Here is a 13,879-nt window from a genome sequence, read left to right on the forward strand (position 1 = left end):
ACCTGTTGTGGACAATACCAGTGATCTAAAAGGATTTTTCATTTTGACTTCAGCTAAAATTGAAGATTGGGCAGAGATATCACGAGGCAGAAATAGCCCTAAATTTGTGACAGAAAAAAAGCCATTCAGCAAGACTATACCTAAAATTTGCTGAAGGCCAACCAGAAAAACAAAATGCATTTTCCGTATTCAGTTCCTTTAAATTGCTCAGTTACACCTCCACCTCTTCATCCCTGAATAGCTACTTAGTCCTCTACCCTGGCTTTGTACAGTGACACTTCTGCCAAAAATCGGCTTCAAATGGAAATCTCTTTGACCTTGCTGGAGCACACAACAGTTCAGTCCCTTTGGCAGGGCCTAGACTCTAGGTCTTTGGTTCCCTCATTTAGCAATATCTTACTATCGTTTTTGTCTCTGGCTTCCGAGTGGTTTTCCGTCCTCCAAATCAGGTCTCTTTCCTATGGGTATAGTTATTTCCCCTATGATCTAGTGCGATAGCAGCCTCCTGGACTTGCTTGCCTTTCTACAAACTCTTAAAATTTGTATCTAAAACTGGGGTGTAATAATTAGAGACTGGGGCGAACTTGAACTTGAATTCACGTATTATGAGATCACGACCTGAACCGGAATCAAGAGTCCGCCCTTTAACAGATTGAGCCACCTGAGGAGATGGCTTTTGAGCTAAGATCTGAATAACAAAATCTGAGAGGTAGGGGAGGGTGAAATGTTTGTTGATTATCATTTTCCCTTTACAAGCCAGGGTCAGCATCATAAAAGAATCTACAGCAAAACTGTGAAGCAGTGAGGTGTGATAGAATAAGCCCTAGAATTTTGGCCTGGTTTGGCTATTAACCAGCTTTGTGGTTTTTGGCCGATCCCTTGTTCTTCCTGATACACACAAGCTATAGCCCTTCAACTTTTTGCTCCTTGGAAGTCGCCACAGTTGTAGTCATAGGGTATAAAGGAGAATAAGTGAGACGGCTTGATAGAGTGCGAGTGTGCCTTGCTGACCAAACGTAGCGGGCTTGTCGGTGCAATTCTGAGGCTCTCCATTCATTCATTCATTCCTGCGGGGGAGGAAAAACAAGGAAAAAGACAGTTTTGTTTTTTCATGGGCAAATGACCCCCAAAAAAGGTTGCCTCTTGATGCTAAAGAAGAGCTAAAAGAAAGTGACAGTTCTTCACTTTATAAATTACCTCAGGACTGTGTTTTATGGATTATATTTATATTTATATTTAGGATTAATATCCTCTATTTTACAGGATGTAGTACCATGGTATTAGAGTATTTGAGAATACTCTTGCATTTTTTTTTTAAATTCAAGTATAATTAACATACAGTGTTACATTAGTTTCAGGTATACAATATAGTGATCTAACAGTTCTGTACATTACTCAGTGCTCTTCCTGTCACCTGTTTTACCCATTCCCCCTCTCTCCAGCCTTCACTTGGGTAATCATCAGTTCTCTATGCTTAAGAGTCTGTTTTTTTGTTTATGTCTTTTTTCCTCTTTCTCTTTTTTTAAATTAAATTAAATTTGTTTTTCAAAGTTTATTTTTGAGACAGCACGCACAAGCAGGGGGAGGGACAGAGAAATGGGGAGACCGAGGATCCAAAGCAGGCTCTGCGCTGACAGCAGAGGGCTCGAAAACAAGAACCGTGAGATCATCATGACCTGAGCTAAAATCAGACTCTTAACCAACTGAGCCACCCAGGCACCCCTATTTGTTTAGTTTCTTAAATTCCACATAGGAGTGAAATCATATGGTAGTTGTCTTTCTCTGACTTCATGTAGCATTATACCCACTAGATCCATCCATGTTGTTGCAAATGGCAAGAATTCACTCATTTTTATGGCTGAGTAATATTCCATTCCACCACAACTTCTTTATATTTTCACCTGTTGATGGACACTTGAGCTGCTTCCGTATTTTGGCTATTGTAAATAGTGCTGCAATAAATATAGGGATGCATCTGTCTTTTCGAATTAGTGTTTCCATATTCTTTGGGTAAATACCCAATAATAGAATTATTGGATCATAAGGTAGTTCTGTTTCTAAGTTTTAACTGTTTTCCACAGTGGCCACACCAGTTTGCATCTCCACCAGTAGCGCACAGGGGTTCCTTTTTCTCCACATCCTCACCAACATTTGTTGTTTCTTGTGTTTTTGATTTTAGCCATTCTGATAGGCATGAGGTGATAACCTCATTGTGGTTTTGATTTGCATTTCCCTGATGATGAGTAATGTCAAGCATCTTTTTATGTGTCTCTTGGCTGTTTATGTATGTCCTCTTTGAAGAGAAATGTCTGTGTCTTCTGCCCATTTTTTAATTGGATTATTTGTTGTTTTTGGTATTGAGTTGTATGAGTTGTTTATATATTTTGGGTACTAATCCCTTATCGTATGTATCATTTGTGTATATCTTCTTCTGTTCAGTAGGTTGTCTTTTTGTTTTACTGATTGTTTCCCCCACTGTGCAGAAGCTTTATTTAAAACACATTTATTTTTATTTTTAATTTAGAGAGAGAGAGTGTGGAGCAGGGGAGAGGGGAAGAGGGAGAGAGAGGCTCCCAACCAGGCTCCAAGCCCAGCACAGAGCCTGACATGGGGCTTGATCCCGCAAGCCTGAGATCATGACCTGAGCCAAAATTAAGAGTTAGACACTCAACCGACTGAGCCACCCAGGCACCCCATTGTGCAGAAGCTTTTTATTTTGACGTAGTCCCAATGGTTTATTTTTACTTTTGTTTCCCCTGCCTCATGAGACCTATATCGGAAAATGTTGCTATAGCCAACGTCAGAGAAATTACTGCCTGTGCTCTCTTCCAGGATTTTTATGGTTTCAAGTCTCACATTTATTAGGTCCTTTATCCATTTTGAGTTTGTTTTTGTGTATGGTACAAGAAAGTCATTCAATTTCATTTGTTTGCATGTAGCTGTTCAGTTTTCCCAACACCATTTTGTGTTGTTCTTGCACACTTTTTAAGCCTTTTTCTTGGAATGAAATATTAAGGATTTGCCCCGTGGCTTTAAGGCCTAGGGAGTAGAGAAATGGTCAGCTGTTGCCATACACTCAGTAACAAGACATCATTGCATAGAGTTTCTTTTCTTAGAATTGGGAAACCCAGGGGGTTCCTGGGTGGCTGTTGGTTAAGGGTCTGACTTCGGCTCAGGTCATGATCTCACAGCTCATGAATTCAAGCCCTGCATCGGGCTCTGCTGTACTGACAGCTCAGAACCTGGGCCTGCTTCACATTCTGTGTCTCTTGCTATCTGTCTGCCCCTCCCTCTCCCTCTTTCTTTCCCTCAAAAATGAACATTAAAAATTAAAAAAAAAAGAATTGGGAAACCTGTCCCAGGTCTTCTCAATACTTTTAACAGCTGACTTAGTCTGAAAAACTTGTCTGCTTACTGAAAAAAAAGACTATGTGTACCAAATCATTGGTAGCTCCTCTCACTTTGTTAAGTGGTTTATTGTGTTTCCAAGTCAGAGCTACAGGTCAGATTTTCCATTTGCTGCTATGGCTTGGTTTGTTTGGGATTGTGCTGCTTAGAAATCCTTCCCTAAATAAAAAATAAAAAAATTGTTTTTAAAGTAAGCTCCATGTCCAGCATGGGGCCCAGTCTCACAACCCTGAGATCAAGAGTTGCACGCTCCATCAACTGAGCCAGCCAGGCACCCCTCCCCCCCCAAATTTTATTTATTTTTTAAGTAGGCTTCATGCCCAGGGCAGAGCCCAACATGGGGCTTGAACTCGTGACCCTGAGAGTGAAGACCTGAGCTGAAATCAAGAGTCAGTTGCTTAACCGACTGTGCCATCCACCTGGCCCTAAAAAAATCTTTTTAAATGAAGTGTGAACACCGTAGAAATTCCTCTTGATAAACGGGCAGTGTTTTTAATCAGTCATTTCATTTGTTTAAAAAAAACAATTGTTTCTAAGTGTCCAGAGAAGTTCAAGTTTGCAAAGGTATTCCCTCATTTGTTTGCATCTGTTTTCTACTTTAGGTGTAATTAAAAAGTGACCCTCTCTTCAGAGATGTCAAAAACAAACAAATCCAAGTCTGGATCTCGCTCTTCTCGCTCAAGATCTGCATCAAGATCTCGTTCTCGTTCATTTTCGAAGTCTCGGTCCAGAAGTCGATCTGTTTCTCGTTCAAGGAAGCGCAGGCTGAGGTAAGGGGATGTGATCGTAAATCGGGATAACCATTATATCGGTCAGTGAGGGTCTCTGAAGATGTTTTGCTAGACTCTGTGAGTGTCAAATGGAGTGGGGGGTTGGCTTCAAGTAGAGGGTTGGGCTGTCAGATATTACAGGTTTGTTCAAACGCTGCAAATCCAAATCACCTTTGATTGCCATACTGTTTGCCTAATTCCTTTTCTCCTCTGCCAGCATGTACTGTTTCTCATCTACTTTGGAAGAAAGAGCATTTTGTTTTATTTGAGCTGCTTGCTTCAAATCTCTACACGTGATTGATTTCTTCCTGAGGTATTTTTGCAGGCTTTGGACAAAAGATTGTATGCATCATCACCAAAGAAAAGATAGCTAAGGGGATTAATACTGTGAGCAACTTTGCGAGGCAAGAAGCCTCGTTAATTCAATAATGTAATTAAACCACAAAAACTTAACAGGAGTCATTTGTGTACATCTGATGTGCCAGTCACTAACAAGCTGTGTCTATTTAGTAAAACACAACAAAACTATCTAAAAACCACTCTGGTAGATATCTCTGTGCCTAAGTGTACAAATAATTCTTTTGAATTTATTGCCAGTATTCTTTAATTCTGCCAGGTTTCACATCTTTCACTGGGTCTCCCGGTTTCAGTTATGTCTTAGAAAAACCCCCATCTCCTTTCCTCTTTTCATGTATTGTGAGTTGGGTTTTTCATTCTTTACAACTTGTAATTTTCTCTTGTGAACAGACAAGAACTTTTTTGTAGATACAAGTTTCTGTCCATGAATATCGATGTATTTAAATACCAAAGGGGGATATTTGCACAGCTTCGTTCTTGTTATCAGAATCGCACCAGGCAAGGAAGTAGTTTCTCAGCTTCACCACTTGGACCCCCTCCCCCTGCCCTGCACTCCTTATTTCACATAAGTTTCTAGAATTCTTTTGTTAAATGAATTGATTACAAAATTTAAAATAAACCTCAGGAAAAGTAGTTATTAAGTTGTGTTCTTTACTTCTGTAGTCCTGTGAAGCACTTCTAAAATGTCTTAAGGAATTGGTGGGATTCTTTTTTTCCTCCCAACATCTTAAATGGAATCTGTGAGAGGCCTGCCTGAAAAAATTAATTTCAGACCAGAGGGTGAATAAAAAGTTGGTGTGCATAAATATTAATGATTCTTTTAAAAAAATATATTTTTTTAGTGCTTATTTATTTTTGAGAGAGAGAGAGTGCGCTAGTGGGGTAGGGGCAGAGAGAGAGGGAGACAGAGAATCTGATGCAGGCTCCAGGCTCTGAGCTGTCAGTACAGAGCCAGATACAGGACTCGAACTCACAAACTGTGAGGTCATGACCCAAGCTGAAGTTGGAGACTTAACCGACTGAGCCATCCAGGTACCGCTCTTAATGATTCTGCTATAAGTTAGAATATACAGAGTCTCTTCCTCAAACAAGAAACACTAGATTTTTTTTTTTTTTTTTTTTTTTTTAAAGATAATATTAACACTTTGTGATAATGAGTCCTAGTCTCTCACCCTCTCTTCCGTGTTTTTTGGGCATGCATTTTTAGGTCAAACTTTGTTCAAGCCCTAGGCTAGAGACTGTTGCTTAATTGTGTCAGAGTCAATATAAATAAACTTCTACCTTTCACTAGCCCCGAAAAAAAGAAGAGGGAAACCCACCAAAATATGTTTATATCTACCTTAGGAAGTTGCTGTCAAGGCATGGGACTGAGCAGAGACTCTTAGTAACCTACTCCTGCTTTGCCCCCAGAGTCTTTTGATTAGTGCCATTTCAACTTCACTTTAGCTCGGTTTGTTCTGAAGAGAGTAACACTTTAAAACTTAATCTAGTGGATGGAAATTAAGTAATTGCCTTAAAAACAAGGGCTCTACAACCAAAACTGAATGACAAAATTGAACGCACACAAACCAAATTGAAAAATGCTAACCAGCTCTGAAGTATTTGTGGTAGCTGGGATTCCGGGCAAATCTGTCTGGACAGATGTCTTCGTATTCTACAGATTATTTGGCATGGTCACTGACTTGGCAAATGAGGGAAAAATATCTCGGGCAGTATGTGCTGGGGTAGGCCTAGAGCCACTTTATGTGCTATCTTATACCGAGAAGATTGTTATTTTGGAGGAATTTCTCCACTGGAAAACATGTTTTTATACTCGATTCTAGTCTGACATCTCTGTTTTTTAGAAACAGATAAATTTGCCACTGGATGTTCACTTTTTATTTCTGGCTTATCTGTTCCATGATTTTTTTTCCTTTTTTTTCCCCTCTCCTACAAGGAAAGTATACTATCCAGAGAGTTTGAGAAACCATGCCTTTAAATTAACTTAACTGCTGAGTTCTACAGAATTGGAGAAAATTGATTGTTTCCTTGTATTTCACAGACTGTATCCTTTTAAGTGACTTCTTGTAAATAACTTCATTTGCAATCTGCAGAGACTCATGTTCTTGCATCTGTGCAATGACTGCGGGGTTTGGATGCGGTATGCCACAGGGCCCGCACTAGTAGTTGGTGACAGAAGCAGCAGTAGCCTCTGAGGATGGGACATGAATTAAACCCTCCTTAGTGCTGGTGGTGCATCACCTCCCTCAAGTATAGCCATTTAATCGGGTCATACACACTTTCATAGCCTGCATCTGCCTCTTCCTTCTTTTCTTATATTGTTACTGTTTTCGAATGAAAAGTATGGAAGGTAAGTTTTTTTTCATTGTACTTAAATGGTAACTGTTAACAACCAGCCATAAGATACGTTTTTGCCAGTCACAATTGTTCTTGGGGTGGATAAAGAACACCGTGGGAAGACGGATCCCACTTTTATCTTCTATAGATTAATATAAATTTCTTTTCAAAAACACCATTTGTTTAGTTAAGATCTGTCATATTTGCTAAATGGAGTTATTTATAAAACAAGCAAATAAAATCTGTTTTTGGTTAGGCCAAATATGAAAAATTCTGTTAACTGAAGGTTTTTATTCTACTGTATGTAAAGAAAGTATTTTTGCGAAGACTTTTTTCTAGTAATTTTAGATATTTTTATGTTAATGATGTATATCATAATCGACAAGGCACATTCGGTGTCCAAGAACCCCAGCAGATTTTTATACCAACAGATAACTTTGGCTTTTGGATCAAAACAGCTCTCTGTCATTGACAAACTTAGCATTCATAAACATGTAATTTTTACAAAATCAGGTTATTGTTAAATCCCTGTGGTTCTGGAAATGCCCCTTTGCCCAGTTAGAGTCCCAGATTGTTGGATGAAGAACACAACACTTGGCTTTAGGTTCACTTGAAAGACGTGTGGGTGGTGGTGCCGGAAGAGGGTTGGTTTTGTCATTTTCTTTACTGAACCTCCTGTGTACTTGGGTGTTTATGGTCAGATGGTGCCCTCTTCTGGCACCTAGGTAGGATCGTGTGATTCAACAACAGAAAGTCATCCACCTAAGAAATGAAACCATTTCCAGGTCCCCAGTAAATATTTTTTTTTAAGTTTATTTTTGAGAGAGACAGTGTGAGTGGGGAGAGGGGCAGAGAGAGAGGGAGACACAGAATCTGAAACAGGCTCCAGGCTCTGAGCTGTCAGCACAGAACCCAATGTGGGGCTTGAACCCACAAACCGTGAGATCACAATCTGAGCTGAAGTTGGGCTCTTAAACGGACTGAGCCACCCAGGTGCCCCCAGGTCCCCAGTAAGAAAAACAGTATTTTTGTATCTTTTGCTGACCTGATTTCAGTGAATTGTTTTAAGCTCTGAGCAGTAGCATCTCCAAGTTCCTGTTTAAGTGTTCTTTGGTTGGGACTGTGTGTTTACAACCCAAGGTTTTAGTGGAATCTAAGGAAGTAGTCCTGCATAGACAGAGAGGGCTGAATGGGATGAGGAGTAGAGTGTTATACCACGATAAGGGGTGAGGACCTACATTTAGTCTGGACCTTTGTCTGAGCTTGCATTCTTCCTGGCTTCCAATGGGTTAGGGACCTGTAGAATCCCATGTGAAATTCTCAGCAACGTGTATACTATATTAAAATGATTTTGTTTAGTGTACTACATTAAGAACATTATTCTTTTAAGCATTGTAGAAACACATTTCTATTTAAAAAGGGCTACAGTATTAATGAAGCAATCTCAGTGTGTAATTGTTAAAACGATTCATATCTGTGTATTTGTACTTCATATGGGTCAGCAATGGGATCAGATATTTAAATTGTGCCCTTTCTTTGAAAATAAAATATTTAAGAACAGGATCTCAAACCGTTACCTCTTTGTTGGCAGGGATGTCTTAAAAGGGCTTGTGTCAAAAATTCAAATGTTTCCCTCCTCCCCCTTTTCAGTTCTAGGTCTCGTTCCAGATCATATTCTCCAGCTCATAACAGAGAGAGAAATCACCCAAGAGTGTATCAGAATCGGGATTTCCGAGGTCACAACAGAGGCTATAGAAGGCCCTATTATTTCCGTGGGCGCAACAGAGGCTTTTATCCGTGGGGCCAGTATAACCGAGGAGGCTATGGAAACTACCGCTCGAATTGGCAGAATTACCGGCAAGCATACAGTCCTCGTCGGGGCCGTTCCCGATCCCGGTCCCCAAAGAGAAGGTCCCCTTCACCGAGGTCCAGGAGCCATTCTAGAAACTCCGATAAGTCTTCCTCTGACAGGTCGAGGCGCTCCTCATCGTCTCGTTCTTCCTCCAACCACAGCCGAGTTGAATCTTCTAAGCGCAAGTCTGCAAAGGAGAAAAAGTCCTCTTCCAAGGATAGCCGGCCGTCTCAGGCTGCTGGGGATAACCAAGGAGATGAGGCCAAGGAGCAGACGTTCTCTGGAGGCACCTCTCAAGACACAAAAGCATCTGACAGCTCGAAACCGTGGCCAGATGCCACCACATACACTGCTGGTTCTGCGTCACGGGCCTCTGCAGTTTCTGAGTTGAGTCCCCGGGAGCGAAGCCCTGCTCTCAAAAGCCCGCTCCAGTCTGTGGTGGTGAGGCGGCGCTCACCCCGTCCTAGCCCTGTGCCAAAACCTAGCCCTCCACTTTCCAGCACATCCCAGATGGGCTCAACTCTGCAGAGTGGTGCTGGGTACCAGGCTGGGACACACCAAGGTCCATTCGATCATGGCTCTGGGTCCTTGAGTCCATCCAAAAAGAGCCCTGTGGGTAAGAGTCCACCGGCCACTGGCTCCACGTATGGCTCGTCTCAAAAGGAGGAGGCTGCTGCTCCAGGAGGAGCAGCCTATACCAAGAGGCAAGTGTCTCGTTTCCTCTCCTGGTTGTGTTTTTATCTTGCCAGCTGGCAGTTTAATTGTAATGTGATCTAGGTTAGAGCTCTGATTAATGGTGATAAGGCAATCCCCGTTTCCTAAACTTTGCAGTAGCAACCTTGAAAAGAATCACCCAAGGAAACCTTGAGCTTAACTCTAGCTTTCCTGCCTCCCTGAATTTGTGTCGTAGCATAAAGTTTCTTTAGACTGCTCTGCAATGATGTTTTCACATTTAAAATTTGCCTTGGATTCTACCAACGTAAGCCAGAGAACAGAGTTTTGTGGGTCAGCTATCAAAAAATTATGGTCTTTGCCAAAATGAGCGGGCCATTGGAGATGTTAGACCCTGTAGGACCCACCATCTACTGTGATCAATCTGCATCAGCCCATGATGATGAAGAGCTACACCTTGTACCCTCACACCCTCCAGTTGAGGAGACTGGGCAAAATGGGAAAGCCTGAGGCTTAGTCCAGGAAGCCCTTGTTTTAAAATCACAAGGTGGGTGTGTGTCCCAGTAGAAGCTAACCAGGTTGCGTGTGTTAGAAGACGTGACTGTGCTTCTGCTGTGGGGGACATGGTGAGTTGGAACCTGAACCTTTGTGTGTGGTTGGATGGATTGGGATGGCAGAAGGAACAGGGAAGTTGCATTGGGACCAGGTTGTCAAGAGGTACTTAACCGGGCAGGTGGTTCCCCCCTCCTTTTCTCTCTCTCTCTGTCTCATTAGCATATTCTTTGGTGCCCCTGCTGTCCTTTGATTCTTCTTTGCCATATTAACTCAACTATAACTTGATTAGACTTGCTTCGTTAATGGTACAAATGAGATGTTCAGCCTCTGTACTTTCCAGCCTTCAGTGAGTCTGCTTTAAAGTGTAAGTGTGGTTCCTTGCCAGGACTGGGAGTCTCATTAGGAGACTCAAGGATGAGCTCTGCTTTTCCATAAGAACGAGTAGGATGGTTTTTGCCCTCTTCCCCCAATTAACTTGTATTTTGTTTTTATTTGTGTTCGCAGTATATTTCATATTTAGATCTTCTAGGTGACTTGAAGCAAACATGAAGTCTCTTTTGAGACTTGTATTTCCAAATGTGAGTTGTATAAAAAGCAAAACAGTCCAAGGTTGAACATTCTATGTTAACTTTGCTGAAAGCAGATTTTAAGTGACTGAGTGAAGGTTGGATAAGACCTTAATTTTTTTTTTCCTAGACCACTTACAGGTAAGTAGGTTTTTGTTTTTTAGTATCCTAAAAAATTACCTTTGCTGTTTTCTTTTTGGTTGCTCTTGTAAGATACAACTCCACGGGCCATGTATTTTTCTCTTAAATGGCATCCAAGTTCATAGATCTGTGAAGGGCCACTTTTTAGAAATTACTAGAAAGTAACCAAGTAGAAAGTCCTTTGGTAACACTGGAATCTACAAGACATGTTTGTTCAGAGAATTAAAAAAAAAAAAAAAAAGAATGGTGCTGTTTTAGATCAGGTTGCTTAAAGAAGCCTCTTTTGTGTCTCCCTTGTGTTTTATAACTAGGTACCTAGAAGAGCAGAAGACTGAGAACGGAAAAGATAAGGAACAGAAACAAACAAACACTGATAAAGAGAAAATGAAAGAAAAAGGGAGCTTCTCTGACACGGGCTTGGGTGATGCGAAAATGAAATCTGATCCATTTGCTCCCAAAACTGATGCTGAAAAGTCTTTTCGGGGTAGCCAGTCTCCCAAAAGGTATAAGCTTCGAGATGACTTTGAGAAGAAGATGGCTGACTTCCATAAGGAGGACATGGATGGTCAAGATAAAGACAAAGCGAAGGGAAGGAAGGAATCAGAGTTTGATGATGAACCCAAATTTATGTCGAAAGTTATAGCAGGTGCAAACAAAAACCAGGAGGAGGAGAAGTCCGGCAAATGGGAGGGCCTGGTGTATGCGCCTCCAGGGAAGGAAAAGCAGAGGAAAACCGAGGAGCTGGAGGAGGAATCTTTCTCAGAGAGATCCAAAAAGGAGGATCGGGGAGGGCCCAAGAGAACCGAAAGTGGGCACCGGGGGTTTGTGCCTGAAAAGAATTTCCGAGTGACCGCTTACAAAGCAGTCCAGGAGAAAAGCTCTTCACCTCCCCCGAGAAAGACCTCTGAGAGCCGAGAGAAGCTAGGAGCCAAAGGAGACTTTTCCTCAGGGAAGTCTTCCTTTTCTATTACTCGAGAGGCCCAGGTCAATGTCCGGATGGACTCTTTTGATGAGGACCTTGCCAGGTGAGGTGTGGTCCTTGAACCTCAGGGCTTTAGTGGTCTAAGGGGCATCTCCTTATCCCTCTCTCTAAGGATGTTCTGGAACCAGGACAGGCCCCTCCTGTATTTCCTGTGCTATCCAAGTTTCATAGCTGATACGTCAACCTGTGTTCAGTGGAGAAGTGTGTGTCACTAAGGAGTTATGTGTTGGGGGCAGTATCACAGGGGTGGTGAAGCATCTTTGCAGTCTTCAGTGACTGGCTTTCTGGGTGTTGGGTCCCCTCTTGACCTCTGTCCATTACCCTACCCCATATACCCTGTCATCCCATTTTTTTCCCCTTAAATGTGCTTAAGGCGATTTTGCCTGTGGAGCCATCCAGAATCCATTTTTCCATGCTGGTTACCAGAGTCAGTTATTACTACAGACCTCCATCACATAACATAGCAATTTTAAAGTTGGGGCTTGGGTGGAAGAAGGGTGTGTTGGCAGAACTTTAGGGAAGAATGGTAAGGCCCAGACTGACTGTTTTATACCTGGTGTGAGAACCGCACAGCCAGTTGAAGTCTGCCTGAGCAGCATTCCGGGCACCTCCCACGTCACTGTCACTTCACTGAGTGGCCCTGGCTGGGCAAACTAGTTGATCTTTTAAATACTTTTCAATTTGTTGTGTGTGTTAAAACCAGCAGCGACTCCAAAAACAGAGTTACTGATGTTGAGTACTTTATTTACCCTGACCATTTGTTCCTGTCAGAGACTCCCAGTGAAAAAAGGGAAGAGAGATTTTGGATGCCCTTTTCCCTAGTTATGGTCCATTGAAATTACTTTGAACTTGGGTAGGAAGCAAAAAGGAACTTTGTGGGTAAATTTAAAACTACTGAGGAAAAAAAAGCATTGTATTTTTAGGGTTTGAGTGTTTTGACTTCCTGTATATCTTGTTCCACGGGGCCTCCCTATGTTTCTTTTTCAGACCCAGTGGCTTATTGGCTCAGGAACGCAAGCTCTGTCGGGATCTAGTCCATAGCAACAAAAAGGAACAGGAATTTCGTTCCATTTTCCAGCACATACAGTCAGCTCAGTCTCAGCGGAGCCCCTCTGAACTGTTTGCCCAGCATATAGTGACCATTGTTCACCATGTTAAAGGTGAGTGCAGACCCCAGCCTGCTTGAGCCTCCCTTTCTGCGTGCTTAGCTTCCTCTGCTATAAGCAGAAGGATGAGTGGGTGACTAAGGGAGCCTTTTGGGGCCCTTTATCTCATCAAAAGGGCCTTTGAAGCTAGAGACTGGCTTGAAGAAATTCCTTCCAAGGAGGAGTTTCCATTTTGTAATTACAGACTTGAACATTTTGAAATTATAGTAACCTGTGCTCGTGAGAATAGGTAAAATACTTCATGTAAGGTTTAAAATGCTGGCAGAAGGAAGTATGAAAAGTGGCTTTTCCAGCACCTCTTTTCCTTTCTAGCAGATGAAAGCCTGTAGAGATCTCTCAGAGACTTTGTGCTGTGAATTTCTTCCCCACATTATTCTACCATTTCCTGGGCAGATTGAGGTGGGCAGGTTGGGAATGGCTGAGAGAAGTGATACAGAAGCTAGGTTGGGCCAGTTACAGGTTCTACCTGAAATCTAAACTCCAGTGGGAGTTGGTGCTGTAATTCACAGAGAAGTGAGCTCTCGGTTTCCTTGTATCCATGTCCTAAGACAAGGGACTTATATAGTGGAAACCCAGTGGCCAACATTGGATCGTGTCTGAACCAGCCGTTTTTCCTCCCTCTTTTCAGCGTGTTTGTTACGTGTATTTGACGACTTGAGTCACATCTCTGGCTACAGGTTCATGCAGAAGAGTTGAATATTCTGCCTTTGGTAGCATAACGTGTTCTTTGAATTCCCACAGAGCATCACTTTGGGTCCTCAGGAATGACATTGCATGAGCGCTTTACTAAATACCTAAAGAGAGGAACTGAGCAGGAGGCGGCTAAAAACAAGAAAAGCCCAGAGATACACAGGTGAGGACTTCAGCCTTACACTAGAGGTGGCCATAAAAGATTGCTCATCAGATAATAAACTCCTCTTGTTTTTATCAACATCAGGTGCGTTAGCAGCAGGGTTTAGGGTAAACACTCTCCAGACTCTAGGGTAGCAGTGGGCGTTTGTTGTTTGAGTGGAAAGGACATGCCTTAATGACTATGGTTGCTCACTTTGGGCCTGAGGAAGACCGGCCTTTTG

The 13,879-nt window shown here is 42.2% G+C and overlaps 1 protein-coding gene across 2 annotated transcripts in view; it reads left to right on the plus strand.

Moving 5' to 3' along the window:
• The window catches only part of THRAP3 (thyroid hormone receptor associated protein 3), a 75,116-nt gene that overhangs the window by 50,890 nt on the left and 10,347 nt on the right, over positions 1 to 13,879 (plus strand). For both annotated transcript variants that reach the window (XM_042953171.1, XM_042953172.1), the window contains 5 exons: positions 4,011 to 4,178; positions 8,523 to 9,428; positions 10,970 to 11,683; positions 12,628 to 12,800; positions 13,548 to 13,659. In XM_042953171.1, the coding sequence (XP_042809105.1) occupies positions 4,042 to 4,178; positions 8,523 to 9,428; positions 10,970 to 11,683; positions 12,628 to 12,800; positions 13,548 to 13,659 (2,042 nt within the window). In that variant the 5' untranslated portion in view covers positions 4,011 to 4,041. The remainder of the gene's footprint in view (positions 1 to 4,010; positions 4,179 to 8,522; positions 9,429 to 10,969; positions 11,684 to 12,627; positions 12,801 to 13,547; positions 13,660 to 13,879) is intronic.

The sequence above is a fragment of the Panthera leo genome, chromosome C1 (genome assembly GCF_018350215.1).
Source record: "Panthera leo isolate Ple1 chromosome C1, P.leo_Ple1_pat1.1, whole genome shotgun sequence".
Lineage (NCBI taxonomy): Eukaryota > Metazoa > Chordata > Mammalia > Carnivora > Felidae > Panthera > Panthera leo.